Here is a 20,172-nt window from a genome sequence, read left to right as displayed (position 1 = left end):
GTGGCCACTCCTCAGATGGCCACTGGAGGGGCTTCCTGGCTCAGGGCTGCACAGTAAGCAGCCCTGCCGTTCAGCGTTCCCACGCTCTGCATGGGGATGCTGAACTTTCCTCATAGAGATGCATTGATTCAATGCATCTTGAAGAGGAAGTGCGTATTGCCCAAAATAGCGTTTGGCCCCGCCGCCTTTGCCGATTTTAGCCAGTCCGACGATAGGGAAAGCATTGGATTGGCTACAAATTGGCAATTCTGATGATGTCACCAAGGGGCTGGGCAGTTTTTCATGCTTTTAAGGGGGGATAATTTAATGGTGGGTTTTGCACTATAGCGTCAGAAATACAAGTTTGTGTTCCTGACCCTATAGTGTTCCTTTAAGGATTTAGATGTGCATTTATAGCTACATTATGTGAATGCAGCCATGCAGTCCCTTTTTTGTTTTAATATAATTTTTATTTTGACTTTTATAACATTAATACAAACAAATAAGCACAGTCCAGTTACTTGCATTATTGGGTTTACAGTTATTAAATTCTAAATACTGACTGGGCAGATAGACAAATTACAAATACAATTTTTTTAAAGAAAAAATTACAAGATTAACAATACATAGCACAATGTGGAGTGCTAGCGGGTCAATTTATTGTTTTTTTGGGAGTTTAATCGGTAGGTGAATAAACCTAAAGCTTATTTGGGGCCTCTAATGATTCAGAAGTTTGCGGAGAATGTATTACAAGATTGAAATGTGGAAAAGAGATTCATCAAGGATTTTTAACTATCAAGTGACCCACCTAGGGAGAACATTTATTTTCGTAAAACAAGTTGTTTCCAGACTTATAAGATATCCCTGTTTCCATATTATATTGATATTTAAAGGGACACTGTAGGCACCCAGCCCACTTTAGCTCATTGAAGTGGTCTAGGTGCTGTGTCCCTTTTTGCACCTAAGTCTGCCCTCAGTCAAGGGACGGAGGAGGGGCAGAGCTTGGACCCAGCGCTGAGGGACATCAGAGCTGAGATAAGGTTAACCCTTTATTTACCTGGGAGGAGGGCACGAGTGAGGGGGAGGCAAGAGGGATCGGTAGTACCTGGAACACAGCGTTAAGTTGGATTAAAATATGGGCTCATGTGGGGACTTCTTGTTTTAACCAGTGTCTTGACAGTACTACCTTTGTTGCCATTGTCAGCTGGATTATTAAGAATCTTTTCTGCTTAGAAAAGTTTGAGATATTAAAAATAAAAGATGAGTGCTTGAAAATTATTTACAAAGACTTTCCCTACCAGTTTGGTTAGTTCTGTTGTCACTTTATCCATATTGGTCTTATACTGTCACATTTCCACCAGATGTGTTTACAAGTTCCCACTTCTTGATTACACCTCCAGCACATATTTGAATTAGAAGGGTTAATTTTGTTCATAACTTTTGGAACCATGTGCCATTGATGTAATATTTTATAGTGTAACTCAATAATATTTAGACAGTGTAATGATTGTTTAACTTCTTGGATGGATTTATACCAAAAGGATAGTGGGGTGGGGAACTTGAAGTCTTTATCCCAATTTCTCCAAGCTTTAGGTTTGGTTTCTGTTTCTAAATTTCGTAACAACAGTAGATAGACTTTGATTTAGAATCTTCTTTAAACAAATCATTTATTTTTTTTTATATAGAATATCTTTTCCCACATGAAACAGATGAGAAGTCAAATAGTTTTTTATTCTAAAATAAGTAAAAATGTCTAATTTCTGCTGAATCTGCGGAAAAGGTAATATTAGACCATTTATTTAAATGAAGATCTGTTACATTGTATTCAATTGTATTAATAGTACTGAATCTAGAAATTTTGTCCAGTAGATTATTGGTTTTCCTAAATTTCAGCCAAGTGTGATTCAGGTCTTTTAGATAAGTATATTCTATAGTTGCTAAAAAAAAAAGTACTACTAGCCTTAGCATCCCTCCAAAGTACAGAAGAGAGATCTTTAGTTTTCCGGATATAAGACTCAATATAGTGCCAAGGTTCTCTACTTGATTGTAGGTCCTGCCATCTCCGCAGATGGAACATCTTGCTTTCTTCATAGTATCTGATGATGTTTGGAATCCCCAAATCTCCTCGACTAGTCGTTTTCATTAAGTGTGAAGCTGCAATTCTAGGTCTATTTTGGGCCTAATATATAGGACCTAAAAAGCTTATGGACCTGCCCACGTTTTACTTGAGGTATAGTTAATGGAACCATTCTAAATAGATAGCACCATTTTGGAAGGATGTAAGACTTTCACTCTCACTTTTTCATTAATATTCATTCTCCACAACCACGCGATTCCTATATTTGTCCATTCAATTAATAACTTATTACTGGAATATTTAAATAATGTGCCAACAATTTTTATAGAAAAAAAAGGAGAATGCACACCAGAAACCACAAGTAATATATAACTTGGTTTAATAAACCAACAATAGGTTTAAGCATACAAATAACATATAAAGTGACAAAAATAGGCAACATGTAAATAATGAACAATAATAGTTTACCAGATTTCTCAAAAGCCTAATAGGGCAGAAACACGAATCCAAAATAACCCCCCAACGTTTCGGCACCACCTGGCTGCATTTATCAAGGGTCTTATATATTACTTCTGGTTTCTGGTGTGCATTCTCATTTTTTTTCTAATTATTGTTTGTATTGGTATTTGAGGGAGTACCATTGAGGAATAGCACCCAGGTGATTATAGTCTTTATTAACTGATTGTTTCTCCATACTTTTTTAATTATACCAACATTTTTTATAATCATGTTGTTCAAATTTGGAAAGTTAAATCACAAGACACATAAGGCCATCAGTTGTCCATGCAAAAGAATATTTTAGGGTCAGCTCTTCAATTACATTTTGGTCCAAATTGATGGGCATAATTTGGGATTTCTCCATATTTAATTTATAATTAGAGACTTTACTGTATTTATCTATTTTAGAGATTAACTCTCCTATAGATAATGCTGGTTCTGTCAAAGTAACTATGATAGCATCTGCATAAAGGTTTATCTTAAATTTTCTGTTTGATCTAAAAGAACCCCTTTAATTTGAGCTTTAGCTCTTATACTTGCAGCAAAAGGCTCCAAGGTAAAGACATATAGGAGGGGAAAAAGAGGGCAGCCCTGTCTTGTTCCCTTTTTTTATGGTGAACCAATCTTCGGGAAATGCCACTGTTTTAGCCATTAGATTCTGATAAAAGGCCATCATTGCTGTCTTTGTTGGTCATATAAAACCATATTTTTCTAAAATTGTACTCATAAATTTCCAGCTGACCCTGTCAAAGACCTTTTCGGCATCTAAAGACAGGACCAGCTGGGGAACTTTTTTCTTAACAGCATATATATATATTTTTTTCATTTAACTAGTTCCATATGGAAGCCCAGATGGGCCATGTAATTTTAATGTTTTTTCTGACTTGTTATCTCAAGAAAACAACTTTATTTTCCCAAGAAAACAAGTAAAATAAAGAATCCCATTTTATCATATGAGATGGGTGAGTGAAACCATGGATGTGAAAATGCGATCAAATAGCAGAAAGCATTTGATCATTAGCATTAGATCTCCTCAGTGTCTTTTAAGAGTTGCAAAAGGTGGTGGTGCAATAATTGTAGCCAATCATTTAAGGTCACAATTGAGCAAGGAGTTGGATCAATAACTAGCACATAATGAAGGATCTGTGTCCTCCTTTAGAAAAATATGAACGTAGAATGAGTCTTGCCCAGTCTGCCCTCCTTCAGAATGTGTTGTATATTGTGGCCACATGGGGGTATAAAATGTCCCTGAAGGCTTTTAGTAGTCCAAGAAAAAGCCATCTGGACCAGGCTTTCCTTGGCTTGGAGTGTTTGGCTGAGTTGCAATCCCTCCACTGTAATTGGTAACTCCAGGAGGTCCATTGCTTCTTCTAAAAAAACCTAGTGATGTGATTATCCAAAAAGCCAGACTGTATCCTTAGCAGAAGTCATACAGGAAGCCAGGTTCTGCTTGGCATTCGTGGAGTGCACAATCCTGTGCAATTCTTCCTCTATGGTGCAGTAAGAGGCGGTGGATATAGGCGGCCTAGATCGATAGGCCTGATCTAATGAGAATGAAGACAGCTCTATATTAGAGACCTCCCAGTGTTCTGCAGGCCTGACAGAGTGACCAGGAACTCATTAATGGGGCCAACCAGTTGCTGAGATTGTTGCCAGGGGGTACTCAAGGTAACACCAATTTTCATGTTTTACCACAAACACCTATAGAAGGTATCGGAGCGGGAACAGCAGACTCAGATGTCTATTTCCCACTGTAAGCAGGTCACACCCCCGTGTTTAAAGTTCTAATCAATTTTCTCAGTTTGATTGGAATGTTATTGGACTGAAGACACAATGGCTATTAAATGTAAATGTGAAAGAAAGGGAGGAGTACTCACACATCTACATGATGTTTATCATAAGGCCAACTAGACATAGGATAAGGAGACAAAGTAAGGGGGAAGGAGGAATATTGGGTTAAACAATATAGTTACTCCAATATTTTTAATATTTCCTTTATATTAATCTTTATACCGTAACTTCTTTTAGATTTAGACAGCTGTCTCTATGCAATAGATCCTCTTTTTAGGCAAAAGTATCAATCTGCCCCATCCCTACTTCCCCCTCATATCCTCCTGCATTAAGCTCAATTTGTACTAAATACAATTTTGTATTGCAATAGCTAATCTGTGACTATAGCTCATGATTTGCATAATTGTTCACAACCAGCTATTTTGACTTAACTTTTGTGATTTGGAATTGAATTTGTTACAATTTAGAGTTTAAAGTTTTACATTCTGGCAGCATTTTTAGGAAGCTAAATTCCTAAAAATACTATCAGCTCCCTTACAAATTCATATTGTCAGGGAATTTACAAATTTTTACCCTTTTCACATCTTCTATATGTGACAAAATTTTGATTATTGCTTATATTCTACTATTTCAGATCCCATCTGAAACATTATATAATACATAACACCAAACAGCAAGTTAATTCATAGAAGGATCAACAAATACATGAACAATTACACAAATGTTTTTTTTAGGTATCCCAAATAAAGTATACACAGAATTGTTATTTAGCATAATATAGGTTTTAAATAACTGTTATATAAATTTTACATAACTTGACAGTGATGAGTAGTTAATGTAGTTAAAACAATACATAACTATGACTCTCCATTATGACTATTCCAGTATGTTTACATTAAGTGCTTTTGTGTTAAGTGTTTACATTAAATGATACACAGTCGGCAAACTCATGTGTAATTCTAAATTTTCTGTTTCCTAATGCATGGTTACTTGTCTAGAACATAGAATTTGTGGAATGTGATTAATAATAGCTTTTATTTGAAGAATGACTTGAAGAATAACTGTTTCCCTTCAAAGGTTAACTGGCAATGCTACTATTTTTCAATTCATATTATATGCTGCAATACACCATTTTATATTGCTGCTATTATGATAATTTCCTACCTAGAAGCTAGAGATCTCGGTACCACAATGGTGATTCTTGTCCAGTCCTCATAGTCTCCAGTGTAGTATGTGGTGGCCTCGCACACTTCTCGAGAGCTTCCTTCATAGTCTTTGATTCCTTGTGAAGCAGGAGAGCAGCCACTGCTCACCAATGTCCAAGACAGACCAGCATCATGTGAGTACTGCAGAAGAACTGGGGTCGTATTGCTGAACACATTAGTGCAACCTACAATCAACTAAATCAAAAAAGAACAGTCAGTTTTGAGATGTACATATTTTCCATTTTGTTTGTGTTATCTTGATTGTCTGTCCGCCTGACCTCTTTTCATTTCTTTTTATATTTCAACTTTTTTTAAACTCAAAATGAAAGGTTGAACTTGATGAAATTGAGTCTTTTGTTCAACCTAGATTTCTATGTAACTATGATATTCAAAGGGACATGCATCACTTTACAACAATCGAACACTCAAAAGCTTTATAGCTGAATGCAACAGTTGCCTCACTCTACAGGTAGAGTTTCTCATAATTACCTGATTCTTCTTTCTTATGCTTTCCACACCAACTACAGGGGGAACACTGATCTGTCCAATCAGTGTCCTGTCCGATGGAATGCTGTAAAAGTGCATGAGGCATGCTTGATAGATTTACACATGTGCAGTTGAAGACCTCTTCACCTTGCAAAATCCAGACAGGGGAAGCAGAGAGGGAGTCTGCTCAGTGTGATCATGCAGACCAGGTTTCAGTGTCGGGGGCAAGGCTGAAGAAACTCCCCTAGTTGAGTGGCGTGCCCAATATTGCTATCTCAGCAAGTTTATAGTAAATTTATAAACTTACTTTTCAAAGTTTTTATTGCTTTATGTTGGTTTCTATATATTTGTTTAAAAGTGTTTGCTTGATGGTTTAAAAAATGTCAAGTGATGCATGTCCTTTTAAAATAAATCCTTAATGTAAAACAAACTGTCCTTATCTGTGCTAGTAGTAAAGTACTCACTTTATGTACTATACTGCCTATATATCTCACATTTACTAAATGGTTACACAATTTTCTACAAAACTGTATTATAATTCTGGATCATGGGCACTGACAAAATGAAGATAAAAAAATAACTATAGGAAGCTTTATTGTTACTAACTAAATTCCAAATTAGAATAGAGTAGAAAACTGAAATCTGAATGGCAACATTTACCAAAACACAGCTGATTTGAAGAAATTCTTCAACTCCGCTATAATCACAGTCCAGTTATTTAAGCCTTTCAAATCTAATTTTTATCTCTAGTCTAGTGTAATTAAACCCATACCAATGTCAAAACTAACCCTCCAGTTTCATCTTCTTCTCATATCTGCAAATATTTACACTACCATGGGGTTGTGCTATTTCTGCATAAATATGATTATATTACAGTACCGTGAAATGCTAGCACTTCTGCAATTTAATTTTCATTTGATTTTTAGTACAGAGAATACAAAAATGAATACATTATGTAAAAAGGTTCAAAAATATTTTGCTCTTAAACAAAGTGCTGAAATAACAGAAGAAAACGAAAAATATGCCCGGTGTTTCATATTCCTGTAAAATGTTCCTCATAACAGGAAATATCACCTTTAAACCTTTTAACTCTGTTTACAGTATGACTCAATGTTATCAACATGTGTAAAATAGCAGCTATAGAATGTACTTATTTTATATAATTATAGTGTAAATATAACCAGAGATCCAGATTAAAAGGACAATGTAGGCACTTTAGAAACTTCATTTTAATGAAGTTGTTATAGTGTCTGCAGTCCTGCCCCCCTCACCCACCATCCTCACTCTCAAAACCCAATATTAAACTAATCAGAAGGCTTGGAAGCCCAGTTTCAAGCCATATCTCCAAGCCCTATGGGTATGAGAGACGGGAATCTGACTTCCTGAAACACAAACCATAACATACCGAGACGTCATGCACATAATTGAATACAATGATTCACTATGGAGGAATTGTAGGCACATCATGGCAAGTGCTGTGCCTGTGTCTACGTTCCACAATGCTTTTTTGTGAAGAGCATTGGACTGGTCCGTGATCCTGGAGGCACGCAACTCAAGGAGGAGGTCGTGGCAGCACCAAGGAAGACTCAGTGCTTGAGAAAGGTGAGTAATTTTTTTGTTGTACCCATCGAAGGGGTACAATTCATTAAAGGGCTCCAGGACTGTAGCTTTAGGAATACAGATATGTATTCCTATCGCAACAGTGTTCCTTTAATTACACAGCTACCTGGCATAGAAAGGGTGCGTTAAGACACTGATCTTACGTTGAACAATGCATATGGTACTTAGCGTGTTTCCTAACAAAATATTTCTTTATGATAAGTAGATAGTAACAAGAATCATCTGGGATACCTGGTCTCAGAACCATTCTATAAATTGGTGGGTTGCAAAAGATGCAAATGCTGTACTATTGAATTCATTAGATTCATTTATTGGGATACTGCCCAAATACAAAAATTATAAAAATCACTATGTAGTAAATATATCCCAAATTAAAACATGCATGCATTTAATTATGCATTTTGTCCATTGGATTTAAAACTAAAAACAGCTTGCAAAAAATGCAGTTCTCAAACCTTTGCAAGCCACCTTCTTCAAACCTAGCCACTGTCTGTGACTGTCCAATCACAGAGTTCCCAATGAAGCACAATGAGACAGGTGCTCTGAGCAATTCCTGCCTCTTGAGTTTAACTCCACTGAGCTAACCAAACCAGGAAGTAACAGGACCTGGTGTTGGATTCACAGCCAGGGGGTGTAATAAGGTTAATTTTAAAAAGTTCAAATTTCTGTTAAAATCTGCGATTTTTGTAAAATGAAAAAAGAGAATATACTATTCACACAGAATGCACTCCAGCAAGTGCTTTAGGTGTCTGGAGTGTCTCTTTAAAGGAACACTCTGGACACCAATTCAACTTTAATGCATTCAATACGTTTTGACCTTTTTAACAAGTTGTATTTCATGCTTGCTCAAATCTTTATATTTTTGCAGGAAAACCCCCCCAACGTTTTGCAGAATGCTGTGCCATAAGCCTGCCTCCTTAGTGATGCCCCCCCCCCTCTCAAAAACGTCCTTACCAGATGTGTGTATGCAACTCAGCGCTAAGTTTTCTGATCTTGAAAGTAACCTGCATTAGAAGGAATCCCTACGTTTTGCCATTCTGATTTAATCCACTAAAACTCAGCATTTACTGAATAATCCTAGTTGTGAATGATATATTGATTTTAGTCTCTGAATGCCCTCAGATTGTCCTGGATTCTTTATGTAATGCTTGCTAGACTGCATTCAAACGTTAGTAAAAAAAAAATAATCATGATTTATGAAATAATACTTTCCTGCGGTTTATGATTCTTGCAGGGTGCAAGAAGGGATATGTATCCAAACAGGTGAATATAGGAACCCAAATCTACAGAAACCCTAAATTATGTCCGAGCCCCCCCTCCATCCTCCCTCACACTGTAATAAAAAAGTGTAAATTGTGTTGTAATGTGTCTGGGAGATAAGGGTTTAATCAAATTTCCCACTAAACTGGCTGCTTTAAGTAAAAATGTTGATAAAATAATTCTTTATTTAGGTTCTTCGATAAGCCTCGTGAGCCATTACACCTGTCCCTGTAATGTCGCAAGTTGCACACAAAATGTGTTAATGTGAAAAGTGTTGATGATCTTGTTAAATACTTTTTTTTGTAACACTTAAGGAATTAGAAATATTTTAGTCACTTAACCCATTACCCTGTCCCTGATTAGAGCAGCTGGCAATTAGCAGGGTTATTCACAAAACTCAGATTTTTTTAGAATACTAAAATCAGAATGGCAAAATTTAGACTAAATTTGCTGATTTGTAGAAATCATCATCATCATCACGCCCTGGCTGCTTCGCCTAAATGTTACCATTTGGATTTCACTTTGCTCTGAATCTGAGTTCTAGCAAACAGACCTGTAAAATACAAAATCATGTTTTTGTTAGTGCACAGACTCAAAAGAAATACAGCAAAATAATATTTATTCTTTAAAGGGTAGTGGTGTCAGCAAACTAGCTAAAGGAGCAGTGTCTGCACCGTACACTTCAACTGACTAATATAATAAAGGTGACTGGAGTCTATGGATGCTGGGTCCCACATTACTGTTCAACAGTTCACCATTTAGTAGAGGGGCTTCTGATTAGGATAAGGTGAAAACAGAGCTGTGTTCTCAGCCTACTTATTCCCAGTAACCCTGGCATGGCATGAAACTGAGCATAGCTATTCCTCCACTCTTTTATTATTGAAGGCCAGGCTGCACGGACCAAGGATCTCTGCTAAATGGTGAGTAAACTGTTTATCAATGATGCAGGACCTGGCTCCTATGGTCTCCATAAACCATAACCACTTTAATCAGTTGAAGTTGATATAGTGGTTCAAATGTTCCTCGTTGATTAATGTACATGTAGTACACTGATTGGGGGCATTTCCCTAGTGGAACACCAGGCAATAAACCTAGGACGACAGGAATGAAAACCAAATTCAGGGATTTGGCAGCGAACAGTTAGGAGATAATAGTCTGCTAAACTGTAGATGGTAGTGAGCACTAGGTTAACACACCATAAGAGCTGGGCTAACCTGTCCCAAATCAATGCAAGCCTTGATTACAGATTGACTATAATACACTTTTTAAAACCCACCACATATGGAATGACATGACAGAAGTCCTGTCAGACTGGTGCGTGGTGGGGAATTTTATTTGCCATCAGACAGCTGATCAAATCTGCCATAGCAACACTTAGTACACAGTGTATAGGCATGCCTATGGCCACATATATCAACTGTTGTCAAATGCCCGCACATTACACAATATTATTCCTTCTTCCCAGTGAGCAGCCCTATTTTTAGAACTGTGGAAATTATCTTTGAACACTGCTCTGTAAACATCTGATCTCTTTAATAATTCCACGCGTAAATTATTCATCATTTGTATTCGCCAATTATGTAAGGACCATGAAGTAGTGACTAGCTCATTAAAATTACATTGCTGTCTACCCCCAAAATTCACAAATGGGAATTCATTATAAACTCAATAAAAATTTGATCAGGATTCAGAGACAACAGCTTGTCAAATCAAATAAAGCACAAATTTAGAACCACATTTAGATGTGTTTTCCTAGCTGGGCACAAGATCTTGAAAAATAATTAAAAGTAAAATCAACTGAATTACAAGATTAGGATAAATGTACAAAAAATAATAATTTAATAATGTAAATGCAATACATATATACATAAATATACACACACACACACATGTACACACGCATACACACAATTTAAATCCAGCTTTGATTCAATAGCCATCCTTCTGTTTTCCTGCCTTTTATGGCACAGACAGGTGGTATCTCCTGGTGGGTGGTTCTAGGCTAATGGATACATTTACTCCCATGTGGCATCCTTAGGGCTCTGATGAGAAGTGATCTGACATCCCTACCTCCCAATGCTGCTCTTCAGTAGGACAAGAGGCATATTGTCAGTACACCACAAGTGGGCCCCAGAGTACAACTGGGCCCCTTAACAGAGAACCAGTTGTATTTAAATAAATAGTATATATGTGCTTATCATAAGGACTAAATGGTAAATTAAGTGTACAGAAAAAGTATATAGTGATACCTTGAATTGCAAGACATATCCAGGCTTTAAAGTGAGGTCTCTGGTTACTGCAAACCGATCACCGTCTGATTTTCCAAATATCATGGCAGATGGGGTAACAGAGCAGAAACTTTCATTTTTAATCATTCCTTCATTAGCCAACATCAACCAGAAACTCATTTGGTTCACAGGATAATCAAAGGCAGGTTTTTCATAAAAGCTCTAAAATGACATACATTTTAAATCTTTAAGTAGAAACAGTGCAAACAAAGGTAAAATTAGAAATATATTTCACTAATACACTTTTTTTTATTTTAGAGTCAGAATGCTCAGGAAAAAAAGATGTCTTTTTTTTAACAGGCAAAGAGAGCAGGAATTTTAAAAGCAGAGGGAAATGACAGAGGCAGTGTAGAAGTACAGAACACAGAGAGTTTATAAACATATAGCTATAGCTAGACACCTTGCATAATGGATGATAACAAAAATAAATGAATATAAAATTGAAACAATACCTTATGTCTATACAGTCACAGTAATGAAAGGTTTGTCTAACCCTTGTCCTGAAGAGCTTAATAGAATGGCACACTGAGCTATGACTAAGACTATATAAACCTCCTAACTGGTTAATAAATTAAGTCATAATTGTCAGGAATTCAAAAAAGAATTGCACATTTTACTCCAAAAGCACCAAACTGGAAAAAAACATTTTTTTACAGGGTTATTTATTAAAGAAGAATTATTGGGATTTTGAAGTAAATTTATAGAGAATTTAACATTTTGGGGCAAAGGCTAAGCTATTTTGGCTTAATAATTTGCAATACTATGGTCAGTTACTGATAATTGTCAGGTTAATGAATAACTTTGTTAGATGTAAGATTTCTTTTTATTCTTAGTGGCAAAAGTAGAGCAACTGCAACAGGTCTGGTGTACAATACACCCTCCATCCTCTTTCTGCTGCAATCATGTAAGGATCCGGATGATCACTGTCCCTTTGCTCCGATGAAAGTTGGAGGTTTGGACACTGTGCATAACAAGGGAATGGAGCAGGTGAAAAGAATGACAGAGGCCACCCTGCTTCACTCACATTATCACAAATTATGACACTCATTCCCACACAACATGGGACAGGTTCCATCAACTGCCATGTGCTTTTGTTAAATAATGTAAGATCACATCTCTCATTACTGAAAGCCAAGTTATTGTAAATTTCTCAAAAATACTGGCAAGTTTATCAGAGCGCTGAAATTGCTGCCCTGCCAAGAGGGCATTTCCCATTCCTATTACTCAGAAAGATTATTACACAAACAGGAAACATTTGTCTGAATTAAACAATAGCAGTGATTTTACTATTAAAAGATATTACTGCTTTTGCCGTACCTGTGGCATTGTTGGGTAAGCAATTGGTATCACTTGCTTCTGGTTCTCAGATAAAATGATGACATCATCGACTGCCCATTGGTCATATCCTTCCCCAGAAAACACGGGCTGCCACCAGCGGAACCTGGTGCATGGGGTCTTTGCAGCATTAGGCAACTCAAGGTACACAAACCTGAGGAGACAAAAAGACAGACATTTTTCATTTTTAGTCATGGGACATCAGATATCATTTTTATGGTGACAACAAAATAAATCACTTTCCTATTATGTTTTATCTATCAGAACTACAAATATGAAACATACACAATTATATCACAAGAAATGCTTGTGTATGGCTTATTTTGTTTGAAATTACATAAAATCACCCATTGTTCCATCCAACGCAGCCATCAGTGTGTCCATTGCAAACCGTGTAAACAATATACACACAGGCTGCATTAAAAGAGGAAATGGCACGAACAGTGATTTACTTCTTTTCACTTGGACTGTAAATGTTACATTACTGACACTCATTGTTCTCATTTGCTTGTGCAGATTTTGAGAACAGAGTGCAGCAAATAAGTCAAAGGAAAGAGATTTCCGGTAACAGTGAAAACAAAAAAATACATAAAATAGGCTCAATTGAGGACACCAGAATGAAAAACATCTTTGCACTACTTTTTTTTTGAACAGTAGAAATACCTTCTGATATCTTCCGCACATTTATTTGCCTTGTGTTAACTGAATAACCCTGTTAGAAATAAAATTAAAGAAAAGTCTATGGGACTCAATATGACTAAGGGAGGTGTTAAATCTCCCCATGCCTCAACTCACCATGTCACAAGTGGGGTAACATCTGCCAAATAATGAGCAGCCAGTGGACACTGCTGCCCGGTTGCTATTAACACACAGGGAGCACCTGGCACAGGTTCCTCCCATGTCCCCACTGTGGGGCTATAAGTAAAATAATAGGATAGAATGTACCCCGCACTTTTTATTTTAATGGAGACCTCACCTGTTGGCTACAGGTGGGGTCAGTTATCTGTCCACCCCAGTGGTGTTTTTAGAGGGCGTCAGTAAGAACCCTGAGTATGGGCTTGTAAAGCACTGAAGTAAAATATGTTTATATCATGGCTGAGGACGTTATTGTTGGTTGCTGCAGCGTTTCCTGTGGTGTTTTCCTGTGGCCAATACCAGCTACCGCCCTTCACTACTCAACCCTTTCTGACCATAGAATCTCTAGTACTTCTGGTCATTTCAGAAGCAATTGGTGGAGAAGACTGGAGAAGACAGGAAGTGCCTGCTCTGGGAAAAAGAAAAGGTAAGGCTTCCCCTGAGGTAGGGTTGTCTACACCCTCCCAATATCCTCTCCTACACATAGCTCTTTATTCCCACCAGGATGGATATTATTTATTTATAAAAAATGTTACCAGGAAAGATACATTGAGAATTCTTTTGTTTTCAAGTATGTCCTGGGTCCACAAAACATTGCATTGATACAATAGGGTATACTACAATACAAAAACAATATTAAAGGGACACTATAGGGTCAGGAACACAAACATGTATTCCTGACCCTATAGTCTTTAACCCACCACTTAGGTGGCTTGCCCCCCCTAGAAGCCCCTATGAAAGTTTAAAACTCACCTTATTCAAAATGGCCAATTTTTAGTAAATCAAATGCTTTCCCGCAGGGGGCAGAGCCAAATGCCATTTTGGCCAATCAGGACCTCCTCAGAGAGATGCATTGAATCTCTATGAGTAAAATTCAGCATCTCCATGCAGAGCGTGGGGACGCTGAACGTCAGGGCTGCTTTTTCGGCAGCACTGACCCAGGAAGCACCTCCAGTGGCCATCTACGAAGTGGCTACTTGGAGGTGTCTTAGAGGCAATGTAAACGCTGCCTTTTCTCTGAAAAGGCAGTGTTTGCATGAAAAAAGCCTGAAGGGAACTATTATACTCACCAGCAGAACAACTACATTAAGATGTACTTGTTCTGGTGACTATAGTGTCCTTTTAATACACAATATATAATTTTTTTTGCATAGAACAGGCAGGAAATATATAATCAACCATGACAGGTGCATTCTGTTTTGAGATATGTAGAGAGGGATCTCTTAAAGGATTTTAGGCTCTGTAGGAAAAAGAGGATCGGGCAGCTTTCTTTTTGTATTGAGGTAGACTAAATAAAGTGCTGGTACTGGATCAGAGTTTATAGGAAGTGGGTACAGCCAGGGAGAGCATTCTGCTCGGGTAGGGTGGGGCTTCCCAGAAAAGCTCTGGAAAGATGAAGGGTGCGTCTGGATTCCAGTGACAGCCAGTTTAGTTATTTTAGCATGTCACAATGGTGGGTCATGTAATTACATTGTAGCACAAAGTGGCAGAACGAGGTATACAATGTATTAAGTTTATTAAGGTGGGTTTGCTGTGCAGGTACATCCCCACAATCAATGATTGGCATCAGCATTTGCTGTACAATCTTTTCCTTTACTGTAAGGCTTAGGCAGGATTTGTTTCTGCACAGGGCACCTAGTTTTGGGTAAAGTTAGGATGCAAGTTTTTCTATGTGGAGGCCAAAAGATAGATTGGGGTCTAACAACATACCCAAGTATTTGAAAGAGTGCACTGTGGTCAGTGTGCTAATTGATTTTGTTTTGATGGATAGGTGGGAATTGTGTAATTTGTGTAATTTAGGTACTGTTCCAAAGATCATTGTGACAGTTTTGGCAGTGTTTAGGAAGTGTTTTTTTGCGATCCACTTTGCTACCTCTGTATACTGGTCTTGGAGCACAGCCTCAAGCGGCGGTAGATCGGATTTGTTTGTATAGATTACTGTGTCGTCTGCGTACATGTGTACATTGTGAATTTGCAGATATTTATAAATAATGTAAATAGTAGGGGGGCTGAAAATGGAACCTTGGGGAACACCATACGTGACTGGGAGAGGGAAGGGTCGCTGTCAGAAATGGATACATATTGTGAGCGATCCGATACAAATTATCAAATTCAGGTTAGCGTACGATCACCAATACCTGAGCTTTTTAGTTTTTGCAGCAGAGTGTCATGGTCTACTGTGTCAAAGGCCTTTGCAAAATCAAGGAAAATAGCTCCAGTTAGGTCTCTTTGTTTCATGCCAGTTTGGATGTCATTGCAAACTTTTAAGAGGGCAGTTGTAGTGGAGTGATTCTGGTGAAAACCTGATTGATCAGGGGTCAGATAGTTAGACTGTTGGTAATACTCACAGTTGCTGGGATTTGATCAGGTTCAGACTGTTTTTTAATTTGTAGGTTATTAAGGTGTTTCTTAATGACACTAATAGGTAAAGGTCTAAAATTGAACTTGACAGTGGAAGGTTGGGAGTGGATTGGGGGAATTTGTAATTTATTTATGACTTTCCAAAAGTTTCTAGGGTTTGAGATGTTATTGTTCAGATTTTCACAGAAATATTGGGCCTTGGCCAATTTTGTTTGTTTTGTGCATATATTTTACCATTGTCTATATGCACAGTGATCGTTCAAAGAACCAGTACGCTTGAACTTTGACCATAATGAATTTCGAAACTGGTACATTTGGATGAGGTCAGCTGTGATCAAGTTCATATGTGCCCCTTTTACTCTCACCTTACGTAGCGGGGCATGCAAATTCCAAACTTGTAGGAGTTCAGACTGAAAGAATTCAACTGCACAGTCTAGATCTGGAATAAAGTTTAATCTGTGCCATGGGAGGTTCTTGATGTCATTAAGAAATTATTCAAGATTACATTTTTTTAAAGACCTGGTGATTTTAACCATGGGAGAGGATTTAGTAGCCTTTTGCGCACGCTGTAAACTAAGCAGTGATCACTGAAACTGTTAGGGAGAACACCTGCCTCCTGGTTCCTATATATAATGGTCATTTATGTCCTTGTGCCTGCAAGCACATGTCCATTAGAGACATGGCAGGTACCCGCATTCCACATGATCAATACTTTGTTATACTTATATTTATCTCCTTATATGCTTTATCGTAAAAATATTGTACTTGTTTGTTTAAAATTTTGAGTAATAAGTGACTGCTGCTCCACCACGGTCAACAAATCGATATTACTCAAAGTTACCTTTATAAAAGGCTTATTGAAAGCTTAAATGTAATTGAGGCCAATGTCTGATAAATTTAGTGAGCATATATCAATTCTATACAGTTCATGTGAGGTGAGTGAGCTGTAACTCTCAAAATAATATTTAGACAACACTAGGAGAGTTGGTGTGCAGGAACGTGTAGAAAAATGCAGCGTGAGCAGGCACATGTCCCAAGGGATGTGCTTTATAGTTCTATCAGAGGACAGTGTGTAAAGTATGATTCTACCCACTTTACACACTTTTATACTGTTTGAGAAACTATACGTAATACTACAGTTAATACGTAAATCACCATGGGCAATGCTGCTTACTTGGGTTTACTGAAGTCAGAGAAGTACATCTCAGCCAGGAGATGCCAGTTGATCCCTCCATTGTTGCTGTATTGAAGTAAAACTCCTTCCTCTCGGCTGTCTGGCTTATTACATGAAGAGCTATCTCCACCAATTTGGATGTAAAACTGAATAAAATCTACCCACGTTGTGTCCATGTCCCAGCTAACAAGCTGTCTTCTGCCATCCTTCAAGAAATTATAAAACATTAAGTAGTAAATGGTTAGTTGACACATAATGTCTGGTAACATCTTCTAAATATCTGTCTTAATAATGGTCTGTGTTTAGGAATTAAAGATGAATACACGCCATTTACACCACATTATTTCAAGCTCAGTTACATTTTCTGTTAGCTCTTTCTTCTACAATTTCGAAGCTAGAATCCTTTCTGTGCGGATAGTCAGCATGTTGGATTGAGCTTGAGACTGGTCTGGGGGAGTAACTGCAAGGCACTATTTTAAAGATCCATACAACTGATGTGGGATTATTAAAAATCTTTATTGTACTTGTATTGAATTATTGTACTAACTCCATTTTAACCTTATATTGTGACAATCCTCCATTTTGTCCTCCTAACCTGACTTCTTCAAATCCTCCATTTTGTCCTCATGACTTAACTTGTTCATTTTAAAGCTACATTACGTGACTGAACTTCTCAACCCAATTAGTACGGTAGACAAAGACTGTGTTTTTCTGCAAGGACAAGTACCAGGAGGTGCTGGCTACTCCTTAAGACTTGCTGGCTACTCCTTAGAACTTGTAAGATAGTATAGTTTGAAGGCCACAGAACACAGTAGTAATGAAATGTTCTATTCATAAGAGACCTTGCACCTGGACATGAAGCCTGATATCATTGACCGTGTAAAATGACGCTTAGGACCCCCTTGTCCCCACCCGTGTCCAGAATAATCCCACCTCTGGTGGGTGGACACGGGACTAACCTCTTAATTTTTTGAACCAATAGGTAAGACACTAACACCGACACTTAACAATTAATCCAATTGATGATGTTTATTTGCTGATATTCTAATAATCAATGATGACGCAAAATGCCTCTTAAAAGGGCCTGCGCGCCCGCTTTTACTTCACTTGCCAATAAACTTTCTCGAAGTTATTTTAACCTGAACCTTGTGTGTCAGACTTAATTACTTCAGCGTATATACGCAATTTAATTTTATTGATTTGGACAGGAACAGATAGACATTTGAACATTTTGGTTTACTTTCAAAAAGTACCATAACACAACTATACTGAGAGTGGTGCCCTATGAAAAATGTGCCAATGGAATACCAAATGTGGGGGAAATCCCTGGACGTCTGAACTGAAATTGCAATAGGAATATATTATTTATTATAACTGAGAATGTTTGAAATGCCTACAAAGTTTAAGAATTCACTATTAATCCCCATTCCCTCACAGGGGTAGTCATATGAGGTTTAAACAAAATTGTAGCAAGAGGATGTTAGGATGAATTCATTTTACACCTCCCCTCTCGACAAGCCAGTGCAGACTCGTATTTTGTTTATTTATCCCTAAATGTTTGCTCGCTCACTTTGTCTGCATCCAGGGAAACTCCATTCTTAAAATTCAGTAATTATTCAGAACTTAATTCATGAGCTACTATGTAATTGGGGTAATTGAGAGCACATTCCATAGGTATGAACAAAAAGAATGACAGATGTGCCAGTGGATGATTTCTCACCCCATGTCCACAATTGATGTTGTTACGTTCACTAGTCATTGCTCATGATCTGGCTTAAGATAAACAAGTATGATCAATGACTATACACTGCTCAAAAAACTAAAGGGAACACTTAAACAACACAATGTAACTCCAAGTCAATCACACTTCTGCGGAATCAAACTGTCCACTTAGGAAGCAACACTGAGTGACAATCAATTCACATGCTGTTGTGCAAATGGGATAGACAACAGGCAATTAGCAAGACACCCCCAATAAAGGAGTGGTTCTGCAGGTGGTGACCACAGACCACTTCTCAGTACCTATGCTTCCTGGCTGATGTTTTGGTCACTTTTGAATGCTGGTGGTGCTTTCACTCTAGTGGTAGCATGAGACGGAGTCTACAACCCACACAAGTGGCTCAGGTAGTGCAGCTCATCCAGGATGCCACATCAATGCGAGATGTGGCAAGAAGGTTTGCTGTGTCTGTCAGCGTAGTGTCCAGGGCATGTAAGCCACCAGGAGACAGGCCAGTACATCAGGAGACATGGAGGAGGCCGTAGGAGGGCAACAACCCAGCAGCAGGACCGCTACCTCTGCCTTTGTGCAAGGAGGAACAGGAGGAGCACTGCCAGAGCCCTGCAAAATGACCTGCAGCAGGCCACAAATGTGCATGTGTCTGCTCAAACGGTCAGAAACAGACTCCATGAGGGTGGTATGAGGGTCTGACGTCCACAGGTGGGGGTTGTGCTTACAGCCCAACACTGTGCAGGACGTTTGGCATTTGCCAGAGAACACCAAGATTGGCAAATTCGCCACTGGCGCCCTGTGCTCTTCACAGATGAAAGCATGTTCACACTGAGCACATGTGACAGACGTGACAGAGTCTGGAGACACCGTGGAGAACATTCTGCTGACTGCAACATCCTCCAGCATGACCGGTTTGGCAGTGGGTCAGTAATGGTGTGGGGTGGCATTTCTTTGGGGGGCCGCACAGCCTTCCATGTGCTCACCAGAGGTAGCCTGACTGCCATTAGGTACCGAGATGAGATCCTCAGAACCCTTGTGAGACCATATGCTGGTGCGGTTGGCCCTGGGTTCCTCCTAATGCAAGACAATGCTAGACCTCATGTGGCTGGAGTGTGTCAGCAGTTCCTGCAAGATGAAGGCATTGATGCTATGGACTGGCCCGCCCGTTTCCCAGACCTGAATGCAATTGAACACATCTGGGACATCATGTCTCGCTCCATCCACCAACATCACGTTGCACCACAGACTGTCCAGGAGTTGGCAGATGCTTTAGTCCAGGTCTGGGAGGAGATTCCCTCAGGAGACCATCCGCCATCTCATCAGGAGCATGCACAGGCATTGTAGGGAGGTCATACAGGCACATGGAGGCCACACACACTACTGAGCCTCATTTTGACTTGTTTTAAGGACATTACATCAAAGTTGGATCAGCCTGTAGTGTGTTTTTCCACTTTAATTTTGAATGTGACTCCAAATCCAGACCTCCATGGGTTGAAAATTTGATTTCCCTTTTT

General features: G+C 38.5%; 1 protein-coding gene across 2 annotated transcripts in view; it reads right to left on the bottom strand.

Annotated features, from left to right (window-relative positions):
• The window catches only part of RELN (reelin), a 466,948-nt gene that overhangs the window by 96,022 nt on the left and 350,754 nt on the right, over nucleotides 1-20,172 (bottom strand). For both annotated transcript variants that reach the window (XM_063448139.1, XM_063448140.1), the window contains exons 25-28: nucleotides 16,930-17,135; nucleotides 12,522-12,693; nucleotides 11,166-11,366; nucleotides 5,510-5,745 (exon numbers count right to left, since the gene is read on the bottom strand). In XM_063448139.1, coding sequence (XP_063304209.1) covers nucleotides 5,510-5,745; nucleotides 11,166-11,366; nucleotides 12,522-12,693; nucleotides 16,930-17,135 — 815 coding nt within the window. The remainder of the gene's footprint in view (nucleotides 1-5,509; nucleotides 5,746-11,165; nucleotides 11,367-12,521; nucleotides 12,694-16,929; nucleotides 17,136-20,172) is intronic.

Source organism: Pelobates fuscus, chromosome 3, assembly GCF_036172605.1.
Source record: "Pelobates fuscus isolate aPelFus1 chromosome 3, aPelFus1.pri, whole genome shotgun sequence".
Taxonomy (NCBI): Eukaryota; Metazoa; Chordata; class Amphibia; order Anura; family Pelobatidae; genus Pelobates; species Pelobates fuscus.
The sequence above is the reverse complement of the archived record's forward strand: the minus strand, read 5'-3'. Positions and strand labels throughout refer to the sequence as shown.